The sequence below is a fragment of the Sciurus vulgaris genome, assembly GCF_902686455.1.
Source record: "Sciurus vulgaris genome assembly, chromosome: 7".
NCBI lineage: Eukaryota > Metazoa > Chordata > Mammalia > Rodentia > Sciuridae > Sciurus > Sciurus vulgaris.
Window position 1 is genome coordinate 7,404,347 of NC_136467.1, and position 15,505 is coordinate 7,419,851.

The following is a 15,505-nucleotide window of genomic DNA, read 5'->3' on the forward strand; positions in this document are numbered from 1 at the left end:
GGCTCTGCCCCTGGGAACAAGCCCACTGCGGGCTGCTCACATCACCCTTGTTCTTGGCAGCCCACCGAGACCAAGTCGTGGTGTTTAGATACTGAGACCCCGAGGACAGCTGGGAGTGGGGAAACCGCAGTGGGGCTGGGTTGCCTGGGAAGGGGACAGAGCCAGCTTCTGCTGCCAGCTTCTTCTTCATTTTTCTGTTTACTCCTCCAGTGCTGCTTTGGGGTGTGTGTGTGTGTGTGTGTGTGCGTGTGTGTGTGTGTGTAAAACAAAAGTGACCATCTAGTCAGTTTCCCCTTTATCCTTCTGGGGCGAGTTCCAAGCCATTATGAGGACGCCCTACATGACAGATCCTTCTGAACACCAGTGTGTACGGTTTTTCTTATGCAGACCTATGATAGAGTCTAATTTATAAATTAGACCCAGCAAGAAATTAATAATAGCTACTCAAAAAACCCACATAATTATAATACACTATAATAAAAGTCATTTGGACTTCCTGAATTGTTTATTTCTAGAATTTTCCACTGTTGACCCTGGGTAACTGAGGCCATGGAAAGCGGGTCGTGGCGGAGGGGAACCGCGGCCCCAGCCTCTGCTTCCTTAGAGCTCCTGGCCTGGCGTCTTGGTCACAGTCCTGTGGTCTGTACCCTCTAAGGCAGGACCACCCTTCACATCATAGTCCCTGACCTGGTTTGTTCTGGAACGGTGGTCGGTGACGGGACCCTTCCTGTCTGTGGGAGGGCACGCAGTGCCCAGGTGCTGGCCCTCAGAACTTGCTTCCTGATGTGCTAACAGCCCCTGGAACCAGGCCGTCCAGGAGCTGGTGTCCCAGCTTTCCAGGTGGCTTTGGTGGCATGCCTGCTCAGAACGCGAAGGCGTCGGTGGCCTGCGAGGCAGGGGTGCCTGTGCCAGAGCAAAAGGCCTCCTGGGCTCCGGGACCTCGGATCCCTCTGTGCCGGGCAGCTTCACTGCTCGGGCTCCTCGAGCGCGCCCTGCCTGTGTCTGTGCCCGGCTGACCTTGAACAGCATTAGTCGCGCTTTATAAATAAGCCCCCAGCGCCTCAGTCCAGTAAGGACTTTCCCGGGGTGGCAGCTAGTGAGTCGTATTGCAGAGCCCCGCTCTTCCCCTGGAAGGTGTGGAAGGAAAGCTGGGCCCTGGGCCAGGGCCTGCCTCAGAGATGGGAAACGACAGCCAGCAGCAGAGGGACCAGGCTTTCTAGCACCATTCTAGCTTGGGGTGCACCCAGGGCTCGGTCCCCCACCAGGTCAGAGATGGAGCCACGGGAACTAAGAGCTCAGGGACACAGATGGCCCAGGGTCCACGGCCAGCACAAAATGGAACCCACAGTGCACAGGGAGAAGCAGCGGGAGGGGAAGGACCCAGGAGAGGAGAGGGGACCCAGGGTCAGAGAGGGACCCAGGGTCAGAGAGGGATCCAGGAGAGGGGAGGGGACCCAGGGTCAGAGAGGGACCCAGGAGAGGAGAGGGGACCCAGGGTCAGAGAGGGACCCAGGAGAGGGGAGGGGACCCAGGGTCAGAGAGGGACCCAGGGTCAGAGAGGGATCCAGGAGAGGGGAGGGGACCCAGGGTCAGAGAGGGATCCAGGAGAGGGGAGGGGACCCAGGGTCAGAGAGGGACCCAGGAGAGGGGAAGGGACCCAGGGTCAGAGAGGGATCCAGGAGAGGAGAGGGGACCCAGGGTCAGAGAGGGATCCAGGATCAGATGAGGGATCCAGGAGAGGAGAGGGGACCCAGGGTCAGAGAGGGATCCAGGAGAGGAGAGGGGACCCAGGGTCAGAGAGGGACCCAGGGTCAGAGAGGGATCCAGGAGAGGGGAGGGGACCCAGGGTCAGAGAGGGACCCAGGAGAGGAGAGGGGACCCAGGGTCAGAGAGGGTCCCAGGAGAGGAGAAGGAACCCAGGGTCAGAGAGGGACCCAGGGTCAGAGAGGGATCCAGGAGAGGAGAGGGGACCCAGGACAGGAGGGGGGACCCAGGAGAGGAGAGGGGACCTAGGGACAGAGAGAGGACTCAGGAGAGGAGAGGGATCCAGGAGAGGAGAGGGGACCCAGGACAGGAGGGGGGACCCAGGGGCAGAGAGGGATCCAGGGTCAGAGAGGGACCCAGGGTCAGAGAGGGATCCAGGAGAGGAGAGGGGACCCAGGACAGGAGGGGGGACCCAGGAGAGGAGGGGGCCCAGGGCTGAGCAGGGACTCTGGCCCGAGAGGGACCCAGGAGAGGAGGGGGCCCAGGGCTGAGCAGGGACTCTGGCCCGAGAGGGACCCAGGAGAGGAGGGGGCCCAGGGCTGAGCAGGGACTCTGGCCCGAGAGGGACCCAGGAGAGGAGGGGGCCCAGGGCTGAGCAGGGACTCTGGCCCGAGAGGGGCCCAGGAGAGGAGGGGGCCCAGGGCTGAGCAGGGACTCTGGCCCGAGAGGGACCCAGGAGAGGAGGGGGCCCAGGGCTGAGCAGGGACTCTGGCCCGAGGGACCCAGGAGAGGAGGGGGCCCAGGGCTGAACAGGGACTCTGGCCCGAGGGACCCAGGAGAGGAGGGGGCCCAGGGCTGAGCAGGGACTCTGGCCCGAGAGGGACCCAGGAGAGGAGGGGGCCTCCACAGAGCAGACTCTATCTGACCCTTGCTAGAGTTTCTCCCCAAAGCTTTGAGACCTGAGAGACTCCCCACTGGATGCAGGGCCCTGGCTGGATGCTGGCAGCCCGGCTGTGCGTCAGGGAGCTCCTTGTCCTCACCCTCGGTTCCTTAAGCCAGTCCCCAATCCCGAGGCGTTCACCTGAGCTGTTGCACCTGCACACCTGAGGTGTGTAAGTGTGCGACTGGTCCTAGGAGCTGGGGGTTTCAGAGGCCACCCGGAGGCCAGGGGCGGGTCTCTAGGCCTGGGGCCAGGTGCCGCCTCCTTACCCACTGGAGGTGGCAGTGATGCTCAGTGGCGCCTCGGGTTTCTGGATTCTCACTAAAGAGCCCCTGAGCGTCCTTAGAATTGGGAGGAGGGTGGAAAGGAGGCGCACCCCTCCCCTGTTTTCTCTGGTGCTCTAGCCGCCTGAATCCCAGTGAAGCCGAGTATTGGTGGAGAGTGGACCCTGGTGAGCAGGGGAGGAGGGGAGGTGAGGGAGACCAGGGGGTGAGCACAAGGAAGGGGAGGACGGAGAGCACGGGGACCAGGGACTTGATGGGGAGTTGGCGGGAGGTGCCAGGACCCGCTCCGTGTGCAGTAGGGAGCAGCTTTGCAGTCTCGCAGAGGATGCTGGACGAGAGCCTGGCCTCTTCCCAGAACCCCTGCCACCTTAGAAAGTGTCAGAACAGCATTTTGTATTGTCTTCAAAGAACTTTAATAACAACCCCTTATTCCCACACTCTCTTGTTAATAACTGGCATTTGGAGATCTTTCTGGAGCCGGAGCAGATTATTTTTAAAGAAGGAAGAAAGCAGGTCCTGACCAGGCAGTTTCCATGCTCACCTGTGGAACAGCCCCCGAGGAAATGAGTTTAAACCCAATTAAATGAAATTTGCAGAAAATCTAGAACAAGGGGTTATTAGATTTGTTTTGAGGGGAGAGTAATGGGATTATCTGGAACACAAGCCTCTGACCTTTGAAAACCACCGAAGGCCCCATCAGTATGGCTGGTGGAAAGTCCACTCACCTGACCAGGAGACTCTGGCTCCACAGCCTTGCCATGGGATCTCGGAGCTCACCGGCTCCTTCCTTCCTGGGAAGCGTGTGGCCTGGAGATGGCCGAGCATGCTTGCCACCAAGCCGGGAAAACTGGGGTGTGCAGGCAAAGGCCCCGTTTGCTTATCTTTCACCTTAAAATATGTAAAATATGTGTGTAAAATATGCACATGCCACGGTCAAGACTGTCCTGCCTCCGGGCAGCACGGGCCCTGCCCCCAGGGATCGCTGTTCTCTCTTCAGTGTTCACCGCTGGGTAGGTGTGGCTCGGGGGCATTCCAGAGCCATCCGGGGTATCTTCCTCCAGATCCTTAAAGAAGCCCTGTGCCTGAGTTATCTGCAGCAGCGTGAGGAGCCCCAAACAGCAGCTCACGTCCCCAGGCACGTGGACAATGACCTCCGCTCGCCTGGTCAGCAGTCCAGCCATGGCTCAGCAGGAGTCCCTCACAAGGCTGCAAACTGTGGCCGGGCCGGTGGTCCCCCCAAGGGCTCCGTGTGTCTGTGGCCCACCTCGAATCTCATTGCAGGTACTGCTGACCCTCCACCTGGGCCTCGGTGCCGGTTCCCCTGGATGTGACCAGCACACTGCCCAGAGCAAACACCCAGGACAGAAGCCAGGGCACTTTGCAGCTGGAACTCAGAAGGGGCTCCCATCACTTCTGTGAATGCCATTTGTTAGAAGGGGATTCAGGGGCATGAAGCCCGGAAATCACTGGGCCATCCCAGAGTCTCAGACCTGCCCGCTTCCGCTTGATAAATAGGATCCAGAGAGGATAATGCAGCTCTGTCTACAAACAGATTGAAACTCCGTTGCATCTCTGTTTAGAAAATGGTTGAAAGAAGAGTGCAGAATTACTACTCCTGGGGAGAGGGGCTTGAATGTCCCTCTCAAAGCTGCGTCTTGCCTGTTAAATAAGAAGATTCTTGATGATGGTAACAATCCCAGTAACTTCACAATACGTCTCCAAGGAGTGCTTACCATGGGCGTGAGTTCCCGGGAGGGACACTGCTGGGTGCTGTGGGTTGAGGGATAAGGTCGTGCCCCTGAGGACACTGTGCTGTATGAAGGGAGGTGAAGGACAGGGTCCATGACTGTCCTGAGGCCTGGTGTTGCCAGGGCGGCAGGGAGCGGGTGGCCCGGCTGGTACGGCTGGTACTCGGCCTGCTCTCCACAGCGCAGCTCCCTGGAGTGCCCCAGAGGCTGTGGGTCTTAGCCCTGGGAGGCTGGGAGGCTGTGGGTCTTAGCCCCGGGAGGCAGGGAGGCTGTGGGTCTTAGCCCTTGGTGCTGTTGGAGTCCCAGGCAGGAGCTGGGGCCACCGTGGCCAAGACAGAACACAGGAAGGGTGGGAAGGGGAGGGGGTCTGCAGGGAGGAGTTTCACCGGGTGAGCAGCAAGCCTAAGGCCCAGGTGTTCCCCAGGTCGCCGGAGAGGGGGAGAGGGCGAAGGCATCCAGAGAGGGGGACACTGGTCCCTTTGTGGCTGTTTCCCTATTTTGAAGAGCAGGGTAAAGCTGAGGGGAGCACTTGTGAACCTGCTGCCCGGGCTTTACCCAGAGTTCTGTGCTAGGCGCCCGTGCAGACGGAGCCTGTTCAGAAGCAGCACCTGCCTGGGCACAGCGGGGCTGCGGTGTGTGCGCCTGTCTGCAGCACTGGCGGGCCCCTGGGGACGGTGGAACGGGCAGGGCTGCTGGGTCTGGTTCGCACAGACAAGGGCCTGGGAGAACAGTGACCATCAGGGCCAGGAGAGGAGCGGCAGCTCAGGAAGGCTCCCCGGCTCCTGACCCTCGTGAGCACGGTCCTGGGAACGCCAGCCTGCCCTGGGCTTTTAAAGCTGGTCTCCAGGCAGACGCCGCAGGCCCTCCTTGGTGGACTGGCGTCCTCGGGCAGTCTTTAACAGGCCAAGCTGCGCGAGCCATCCAGTTGTAAAGGGGCGGCCTGGTCCCCTGTGGCCCAATGCACCGTGCCAGCTGCGTAGTCTGCTCTGGGGTGCCGCCAACTGCACTGCCTGCCCACGCTGGCTCAGGGCCTGTCGTCCACCACCGCTGTCGCGCACATGCCTGCCACTGACATAGGGCAAGCTGCCCTCGTATGCTCTCTCGTCTTCCCATCTACTCAGGCCCCCCAGGAAGGCCCTGGACCAGCTGTTCAGAGGGGGCCGTGAGGACCTGTGTCCAGCAAGGGCAGACCAGGGCCTTGTGCAGGCCCTCCTCTCCTCCATGCCGTCCTGACCACCACAGCCCCTTGGAGCAGAGTCAGCAGTGGTGATCATCTTGCTGGACTCTGCTCCCTGACTGGTCACCAAATGTCCCTGCCCAACCTTGAACGTGTCATCAGGTGTGGTGAGGGGAGCGACGTGGGGGTGGGGGGCACCGGTACAGATGTCATCAGAACCCAAGGGCTGCGCGCAGTGGTCCTGGCAGTGACGGACCGCGTGTGCACGCCCAGCCTAGGAGAGATGATTCTAGAGCGCGTTGTCTCGGGCTTGGTGCGTGCATGCCCCCAGGGCTGTGACTAATCGTGGAACAGGGCTCATTTTGCTTAGAGGCTGCAGAGAATTTTCCGGTAGTGCACAGTCCACAGCACTTTCCTCTGAGCTTCAGAGAAAGTAGGAAGCAGTGAAGGGAGCGCACCCTAAGCAATCAGGCCTCATCTGCAGCACCCTAGTTTGCACAAATGGAGTCTCTCACCTTTCAGTGCATGTGCATGCATGCACACACACACGCACGCATGCATACTCACACACACACACACACACTCACACATGAGCACACACACAAGCATACTCACAGACTCACACTCACACATACACAGACTCACAAACTCATACACACCCACACTCACATACTCACATGTGTGCACTCACACTCACACTCACGTGTGCACTCGCACACTCACACACTAACAACACACACACTAACACACATGCTCGTGCATGCACACACTCACACACACACAAGCATACTCACAGATTCACACTCACACACTCACAAACTCATACACACACACCCACACTCACACACTCACATGTGTGCACTCACACTCACACACACTCACACACTAACATTCACACACTAACACACACGCGCGCTCCTGGGGCATCAGTTTGAGCTCCGCTCTCATCTCCGGTGTGCAGGCCCTCCTCTCCTCCATGCCGTCCCCCGCTGGGGACTTAGACTTGAGAGGCTGGTCTTGGCACAGCCAGTTCCTCTCCACGCCGTGGTCGTGCAGGAGAGTGCGCCTGCTGTGTCTGCGCAACAAATTATTTGCGGGAGTCAGAGGCAGAGACGTAACAGAAATGGCCAGCTATGCTCTCCTTGCCCACGAGGCTCGTGGCTGGTCTCCACCAAACGTCAGTTTCCACCTTCTCCGGCTCGTGGCCCATGAAAACATCAAAGGGTTGAAGTGTGGACATTTTGGCTAGTGCTTTTTTTTTTTTGTACCAGGGATTGAACTCTGGGGCACTTGACCACTAAGCCACATCCCCAGCCATATTTTGTATTTTATTTAGAGACAGAATCTCAGTGGGTTATTTAGGGTCTCGCTGTTGCTGAGGCTGGATTTGAACTCACAATCCTCCTGCCTCAGCCTCCTGAGCCGCTGGGATTACAGGCATGTGCCACCACACCCGGCTGCCTCGCTTATTGTTAACAAACGTCTCACTTGTTTTCAGATTGCTGTGTAAGAGACCTCATTTTATATACATAGCAGAAAGAAATGCCCATGGGTGAACCAAATGACTAACTAGGGCCAAACTGATAAACCTGTAGGAACCGGCCTGCGCTTGACAGCCAGAAAGAGAAAGCCATGCACCGACACGTGGATCAGGGGCCATCTCCCTCCTGGTCTTTGCCCTGATCAGGCTCTCTGCTGGTTCCTGTCGAGTGGCTGGAGCACGTGGGGGTATCGCAGAAACGTGGCTGGATGTGGTGCCTCCTGCCTCCAGGCACTTAAAATCAGGCAGCAGCCCTGAGGGTTTTCATCCTACTGCTTGGCCGGCCGCCATGTTGGAGGAAACCTTAACTAGCAGCCATCGATGATGCGGAAGGAAAGGTAACCGGAAGGGCCCATTCTGACCATTTTTCACTGCAGAAGTGAAGACAGCCAGCCAATCTCAGGGCTGGAAAGCACTGGATCTGTGATTCCACCGCCGTGGGTCCCTGTACTGGGTGGTCCACTTGGCCAAGGTGCTGCCTTCTGGGCTCAGCGATGGCTCTTTCCCTGGGTGACGGTGGTCCTGACTTTGGCTACCTCATGGGATGACCAGGAGAGCCGCACCCCTCACCATCCCACATACCCCTAACTCACGCTCTCTCACACACACACACGAGTTTGGTAAACTTTTAACTGCAGGATGTGTCATAATGTTGGTGACCCAACAGCCAGTAGGGATTGGCCAGGCAGGACGTTCAGCCCCACAGGTTGAACACCCTGTACTGCCTGGGAGACTCGGGTTTTCTAGACGCGCTGCCTCTGGTCTGCGCATCAACCTGAGTCACGAGACGAGCCCGCCAGGCCTACCTTCGAGCGAACTCCAGAGTCAGTGTCCGTTTCCTGCACATTCTCTTGAGACTGTTGCCACCCACGTACAGAGACCTCCGAAGGGCCTGGGAGCGCCCTGATCTTTAGAGTTCATTGTTTCTGGGGACTGAAACTTCTAGTCTGTTGGTAACAAGTGAGTTAAGTCAAGGCAGTTGTTAGCACAGAGCCCACTGTTCAATGCTGGAATAAATAGAACATTGACTTATTATCATCGTGCTGACCTTGGGCTTAGAAAATGGGTTGAACGAGGAGAAACACTTGCTCAGTGTGGGCCCTGGTCCATGATCAGAGCCACGCTCCAGAGTTCCTGGGGAAGCCCGGCGCAGCTTCTCTGGGTTTCCATGTGCTGTCCAGCTCTTCCCCATATTTTCACTGGTGCGGTGTGATATGCAGTGGAGGGAGTCATGCTGCTCCATCCTCGTGGGACGCTGCGTGATCAGCGTCCGTTTCCTCGTGGGACAGCTGCGAAGCCCAGAGCTCAGAAAATGTGGGCTCCTGTCACTCAGAGCAATCCCCGGGACCTCTGTCCCTGTGCAGAGGGTACTTAGAACAGAAGGGAGAGTCTGAATGGAAGAGGAGGGCATGGCTCCTGGGAAGGTGGCCCACAGCATCCGCTCCCATGCTCATTAACACAACCCCATGGACTTCAGCCTTAAAGGGAGGACTGGCCAACATTCTCAGCTTCTCCAGTTGTTAGCCATGTGATGTGTGATGCTGGGCAAGTTACTTCATGTCTCTGAACCTTGGTTTTCAAAGTGAGGTTCCTGTTCCTGGGGCTTTAGAATCACATAGAACTCGTGTAAAGTGCATGGCCTCGTGTGGGCAAAAGGGCAGCCATTGCTCCCACTGAAGAGTATCCACAATTGCCAGCACTCACTTCTAAGTCCTCTGTAGCAGGCAGATATTATGGCCAGGTTCTCTTTAAGAGAATTTCCATGTTGAATTTGTGTCAAAAACAAAAAGCCCATCAAAACATGGAGACATTCAACCTGAAAGGTGCCTGTGCTTCCACTTCTCCATGGATGAAGTTTGTTTTTTAAACTAGGTAGAAAGTGGGAGGGGAAGGAAGGGGGAGGGCTGTGTGGGAGCTCCTCCGCTTTGGCCCTGGGCAGCTCAGGTGTGGGGCGGCTCAGGGTGACTCCCACAGGCATGTCAGGGACCTCCCGGCCCTGAGCGAGGAGCATCCTGGCCAGTTCCAGAGACGATGAAGGAATGGAAGCCCAAGTTCTCGGGAGCTGCTTCTGTGTCACCTCCCTGCTACCCGTGGAAGCCCGGGGGCTCCCAGCCTGGAGGAGGCCAGTGTGTCAGGGCACGGCTGGCTGGGGCCATCCCAGCAGCCCTCGGGGCTCCGCAGCAGGGATTCTGGCCTGCAAGTGGGCCGGGCTGTGGTGCCCTCACCAACCTCAGGGACGTCTCTGGGCACTCAAGCACCGGTCCTTGCCTCAGAGATGACAGAGCAAGGGCTGGGCAGAGCACCCAGGGCACCTGGCCGGTCTGAGAGGACTCCGCTCCACCCAGTGCTGGGGACCTGGGACCCCTGCTGGCCTCCACTTCCTGGTCTGTAAAGGACTCCAGCTTGCCTCGCAGCTTTGCTGAGGACTGAGAGCGAGGAGCACCCTCCTCCTCCGGGTCCCCGGGCAGTGAGAGGCCTTGACTCCTGTTGACGTGGGGGGAAGGGCTCCAGGGCCCCAGCCTTGGCCTCAGGGTGTCCTGGAACACAGGGCGGCCTCCGGCGTGAACACTGCTCCTTCCCACTAAGATCCCCAGCAGCACGCGAGGTGACCCCTCTCTCTCATGGACACCCTGTGCTACTTCCCGTTTCAGAACTCCAAAGTCCTGGCCAAGAAAGAGCTGTCTTACGTCCCAATCATCGGCTGGATGTGGTACTTCACTGAAATGATCTTCTGCACACGCAAGTGGGAGCAAGATCGCCAGACGGTCGCCAGGAGCCTGCTGCACCTCCGGGATTATCCCGAGAAGTACCTTGTACGTGGGGCAGCGTGCCTGCCAACCCCTGTTGGACCTTTGTGGCCATGACACCCTGTGCACGTCACAACCCGGGGTGAACGCAGAATTGCATGTGACCTGGGGTGGCGTGTGGCGTGTGAGCTCAGGACGTGTGGTGTGATGACCCTGTGTGACCTGGGGTGGCACACAACCTCAGGTGCCTCTGTGACCCAGGGCTGTGTGTCCCCTTGGGATGCCCTGGACCCACAGGGCCCTGTGTGACGCCGCCCTCTGCCTTCCAGTTCCTGATCCACTGCGAGGGCACCCGGTTCACCGAGAAGAAGCACCAGATCAGCATGCAGGTGGCCCAAGCCAAGGGGCTGCCCAGCCTCAAGCACCACCTGCTGCCACGCACCAAGGGCTTCGCCATCACTGTGAGGTGCTTGAGAGACGTAGGTAAGGAGAAGGCCTCCTGCCAGCTCAGGAGCCCCGCAGCCCGGGGTCCGCAGCGCTTTTCCCTGGCAGCGCCTTGCAGCCAGCACGTGGCTGGCAGCCGGGAGTGCTGCTAAATTAGGGCCTCTGAGGGATTCAGACCAGGGAGGACAGGCGCACAGGGGCTGGGCCCCTCTCCTCCACTTGTCCCAGCAAACACTGCCCTCTGCTGCTCAGCGGTGGCACTGCTGCAGCATCGCCTGCGGGCACTGGATCCTGGGCAGGCCCCTGGGGTCACCCTGGCCACAGACCCAAGGGAGCCCTGTTGGTCTGGGGTATTTCCTGCTGCCGATCTGTTGGCATCAGTGGCCTGCAGCTGATGGCCATCTCTGTCTGGCAGCTGACCTAAGCGTTCTGAGCCTTGAGTTACTGGAGTAGGAGAAAGATGGAGACCAGCCCTGGCTTCTGGCTTCTGGCCTCTGTCCTGCCTTTCTCTTCTCAGTCCTCTCTGCAGTTCAGAACACCCTTCCTTGTTCTCTCATGGGCCCCTGCTCCAAAACCCCACGTCCTGCCCCTGGGCTCAGAAGGAGGCCTCACTTCCCTCAGGGCGGATGGGCCACGACACAGCTTCGTCTCCGGGGCAGCTCGGTCGACTGGACAGGCCTTACTTGGGTGTCACGTGCCAGGCACACCCAGGAAAGGCTGGGCTCCATCCTGTGGGGACAGGAGGGCAAGGCTGGGCCCTGCTTTGTCACCAGAGCCATCCTACGGCTTCATGCCCGGTGTTGCCGGTTTCCCATGGCCTTGTCCTCATTTCTCCTCTCCTCTGTGGGGGGCAAAGGGCAAGAGCCCCCAAAGTGTTGCCCAGGTCAGCCTCAGGATTCAGCTGGGTTGCTGAGGGGATGGAGGACCAGCTAATTTCTTCTTTTCTACTTTTGGTACCAAGGATTGAACCCACGGGTGCTTAACCACTGAGCCACATCCCAGCCCTTTTTTATATTTTATTTTGAAACAGGGTGCCACTAAGTTGCTTATTGCTAAGTTGCTGAGGCTGGCTTTGAACTCCCAATCCTCTAGTCTCAGCCTTTGGAGAAACTGGGATCACAAGTGGTCCAGTGCCCAGTTGGACCAGCCGATTTCTGTGGTGCTGTTCACATTGGGGCCCCAATGATGGGGAGAGTGGACTTGGGGGCCCTGCTTCCAGGCACTCTCGCAGGTCCGCAGGAGGGACCCTCTCCCCCTGCCGAAGACAGACCTGCAGAACGTGCACGGGGATCAGGTAACAGTAGAAGGATATGCCAGGGATTTCATCACTTTTGAACCTTGGTTCTCCACGTTCCCAACTAGACAAGCATTTCTGATCTCCCTATCACCTTCTGGTGCTTCTGTTGACAGCAGGGGCACACGCAGAGTTCTTAGTGAGTGGCGAGGCTCATAATGCAGTGAGCAGCGTGCAGGATCTGCGGTGGGTGCCTGTCACTTCAGCCACCGAATGACAAAGGCATGGGGAAGTTCTTCCTCTGGAACTAGGCTTGGAGGGCTGGGGAGCCTGTCCAAGCACACCACTGGGAAAGCTGGCCCTGGGATTCGTGCCCAGCCTGACTGACTGCAAACTTCCTGTTCCCCCCACGGTCCATGCCTGTCCACGTTCCTCGTGTCTTTCTGTCGCTCACTGGTTCATTCTTGCCATCTTCCACCCTTTGACCCAGAGCTTCTTGAGCAAGGGCAGGTCCCAGGGCTACAACGGCAGCTCTTCACATTTTACTTCCAATATGCTGATGGGTTCACTCACCACCAAGCGCGGCCGTTAACCTCACAGACACTTTCTTGGCCACGTTGCCATGGATTCTGATTCAGTTCCTGAGGCACTTCCAGTCGGTGTCTTGTAGCTGTCTTATTGTTCTAGGGGGAGAATGCTCACAGAATGGCCGTACTTCTGCAACTTAGACATGACTTAGATGTGCAGTAAGCTTTCAATTAATTTGTCTCCTGTCCCTATTTGTGTAAATACGGGCATTTGAGGCCATGAATATTAGGAAGTAGCAAATCATTGCTATCACACATCTAGGTCTAGTATCATAGCACTGCTACAATTTTAAAATGATCTGACCTCAGCAGTTATTCTGTTTTCTATTACTAGACTACTGTGGGGTTTTTGATTACATGTTCAATGTAGAACATCTGAACAACAGAGAACAGCAAAAAGAAATCTGACTGCCATTCGTAGACAACCAGTTAGCGATGTGATGTCTTCGAATGTGTGTCTGCAAATCAGAAACGGGTTCACACGCTATATACTGCTCTGTGTTTGTCTTATTTTTATAGTTCCAGCTGTATATGACTGTACACTCAATTTCAGAAATAATGAAAATCCAACACTCCTGGGAGTCCTAAATGGAAAGAAATATCATGCTGATTGCTATGTCAGGTGAGTTGCCTGTTTCCTTTCCAGAAAAGAGACAGCTCGTTTCTAAGTAAACAAGTCACAAATGACCAAGAGACCTTCTTCTAGGGACAGCTGGTTAATGTCTCGAATTCAGTCTGTTTTACCTTGAACTCATTTATTTATATTATTGACTTGAGACACTTCCTACTATTTGGAACAATCTAATCTGGGGAAGCCTCCTTCCCTCCCTTCCTGCACTGTGGGTGCCTCCTCCAAAGGCTGACCAAGAGCTTCTGAAAACCCTGCAGAGACACAGGCAAATGGTACGCACTTTCTGATTCAAGACTCCACCAATGCCAATTTACCACACGGCTGGGCAGCCACAGCTGACCGTTATCACTGGGCTCTGCAAGATGTTTGGTGAACTGACAGCCTAAGTCAAAGTTACTCTACTGCCTGGAAATGACCCAGCTTCTTACAAACAATAGAGAGCAGTTTCCTGCTACTGCTGTTTCCTAATGGTGCAGTCCGCAGCTGTCTGATCACTAGCTGCTGCCAGACAAGTGTGCGAGTCTCACCTTTCCTAAGGGAGGGCTTCTTCAGGGACAAAGTGGACTTTTCTCCCCCAGGTTCCTTCAACACTTGGCAGGAGCTCCATACAGGAACTAGTTGGACCGCTAGCGATGTGCGGATCCACAAGGCTGTTTCCCCGGTTACTGAAACTCTCCAGAGCCTCGTGGCAATCATAGCACATGCCCCAAACTGTGCTCCTGCCAAGCTGTCAAGTTTGCCCTCTAAGCCAGTTCACTCATGGCCTCCCAGGAAGACTTTTGTTTCCTGGACTGAGGAATCAAACCAGGGCTTCATGCATACAAGGCAGAAGCTCTACCACAGAACTGGATCCCCAGCCCCAGGAAGATGCTTTTTGCTACTCCATTCACTTCTGTGTAGTGACCCGGTGAGGATGGTCGAGGCCTTCCTCCGAGGTGTGCTGCCCCTCCAGGTGAAGCATGAAAATGTCCAGGGCACGGTGCCAAGGAGGCCACTGGAACAGCAGAAGCACCCCGGCTCCTCCTGTGCAAGGAGAGGAGTCGGCAGGCCTCTCCAACCTCCTCAGGAACCACCCTGAAAGACTTGAGTTGCAAACCAGGGTAGATCAGAAGATCAAAGAAGGAAATCGTGTACTTGTGGAAATAGATTAAGGACAGAAAAGGTGAAAGAATATTTCCAGAGGAACTTGCAGGGTCAGTTTTCATGAGGTGAAAAACTTGCCTTTGTAGAATACAAGGAAGCCCTTGTTCCAGCAGTGGCGGCTCATTGTAATCCGTTATGAGACGAATGCACGGTTCATTCTCTGAACAGCCCACACCTGTGGCCAAGAAGTTCTGAAGGTGTCTTCTTCCTGAGATACTCCTGGGCACAGTGCAAAGTGAAATGAGCCATGGAAAACCGAGACCCATGCAGACTTTCTCAAGGACAAAGCAAGTGTGAATGAACATTCCTTGAAGTCACAGGAGCCAGCAGCCTCCGAGGGGGAGGGGAAGAGAACAGGAGTCAGGGCCAAGTGGCTCTCTCCCTGGTTCAGGACGGACGTTTGCAGCCCCAGCCTCGTGCCCCTCTAGCAATGGCCCCAGGGCCACCCTTGAATCTGTGACACAGGAACCACAGTGCAAAGTGACACCAGAATCCCTGAGCCCAGAGTCTGTGGCAGATGCCCTGTTTTCCCCCACCCAGGTCCCTTTGTGTGGGACACTCTGGCAGGGGCCTGCCTCGCTGCTGTCGCAAGGCAGGAGCACCAGATGGGAGGTATTCGGCCATTGCCGAGAAGTTGCTACTTGGCTGAAGGAACGATTAGCGTGGTACCTGCTAAACACAGACTCTGCCTATGCTGGATCACCTTCTGTGGAGGCTGAGGCCGTGCTGTGTGTTCTGGGAGAGGGAAGGGTCAGATCTGGGGAGCGTTTCTGTGAGGTGGGAAGGGAGAGGCAGCGGGCGGGTGTCGGTGCTCCTTGGCCGTCTGCATCAGTCAGGTCCTGGCTCCACCCTGCGTGGACCATGGTTGCACCCTGGCTTCGTCCTATCTGTGGACTTGCCCTCTTTGCTTCCACGCTGGGCAGGTCACCCAGGCGAAAGCCCTGAACAGCTGCACCGTCACACTGAGGGTGCAGCTGGGTGCCCGGCAGGCTCCCCACTACTGCTCTCTGCCCTTGCAGGCGGATTCCAATGGAAGACATCCCTGAAGACGAGGACCAGTGCTCTGCCTGGCTGCACAAGCTCTACCAGGAGAAGGTAGGAGACAGCGACCTGTCTTGACGGCTCCACAGAGAGAACGAAGCTGTCTGAGGAGTGCAGGGCACCAAGACGGATAAGGGCCCAGCAGCCTCGCCAGTTTTCCTGGCGATGGCCCGGGGGCAGACTGTCTGCAGGACGCTGCCATGGTCTTTAGCAGTGGATGCAGTCTCAGTTGTTTCTGGGTCAACAGTTCCGTTGCCTGCCTGATCAGAACATTGCCAGCATAAG

At 57.0% G+C, this 15,505-nt stretch overlaps 1 protein-coding gene across 1 annotated transcript in view; it reads left to right on the forward strand.

The window, feature by feature from the left end:
• The window catches only part of AGPAT4 (1-acylglycerol-3-phosphate O-acyltransferase 4), a 110,721-nt gene that overhangs the window by 91,405 nt on the left and 3,811 nt on the right, over positions 1–15,505 (forward strand). Inside the window, exons 4-7 of the mRNA XM_079148628.1 lie at positions 10,045–10,206; positions 10,470–10,623; positions 12,925–13,027; positions 15,199–15,274. Coding sequence (XP_079004754.1) covers positions 10,045–10,206; positions 10,470–10,623; positions 12,925–13,027; positions 15,199–15,274 — 495 coding nt within the window. The remainder of the gene's footprint in view (positions 1–10,044; positions 10,207–10,469; positions 10,624–12,924; positions 13,028–15,198; positions 15,275–15,505) is intronic.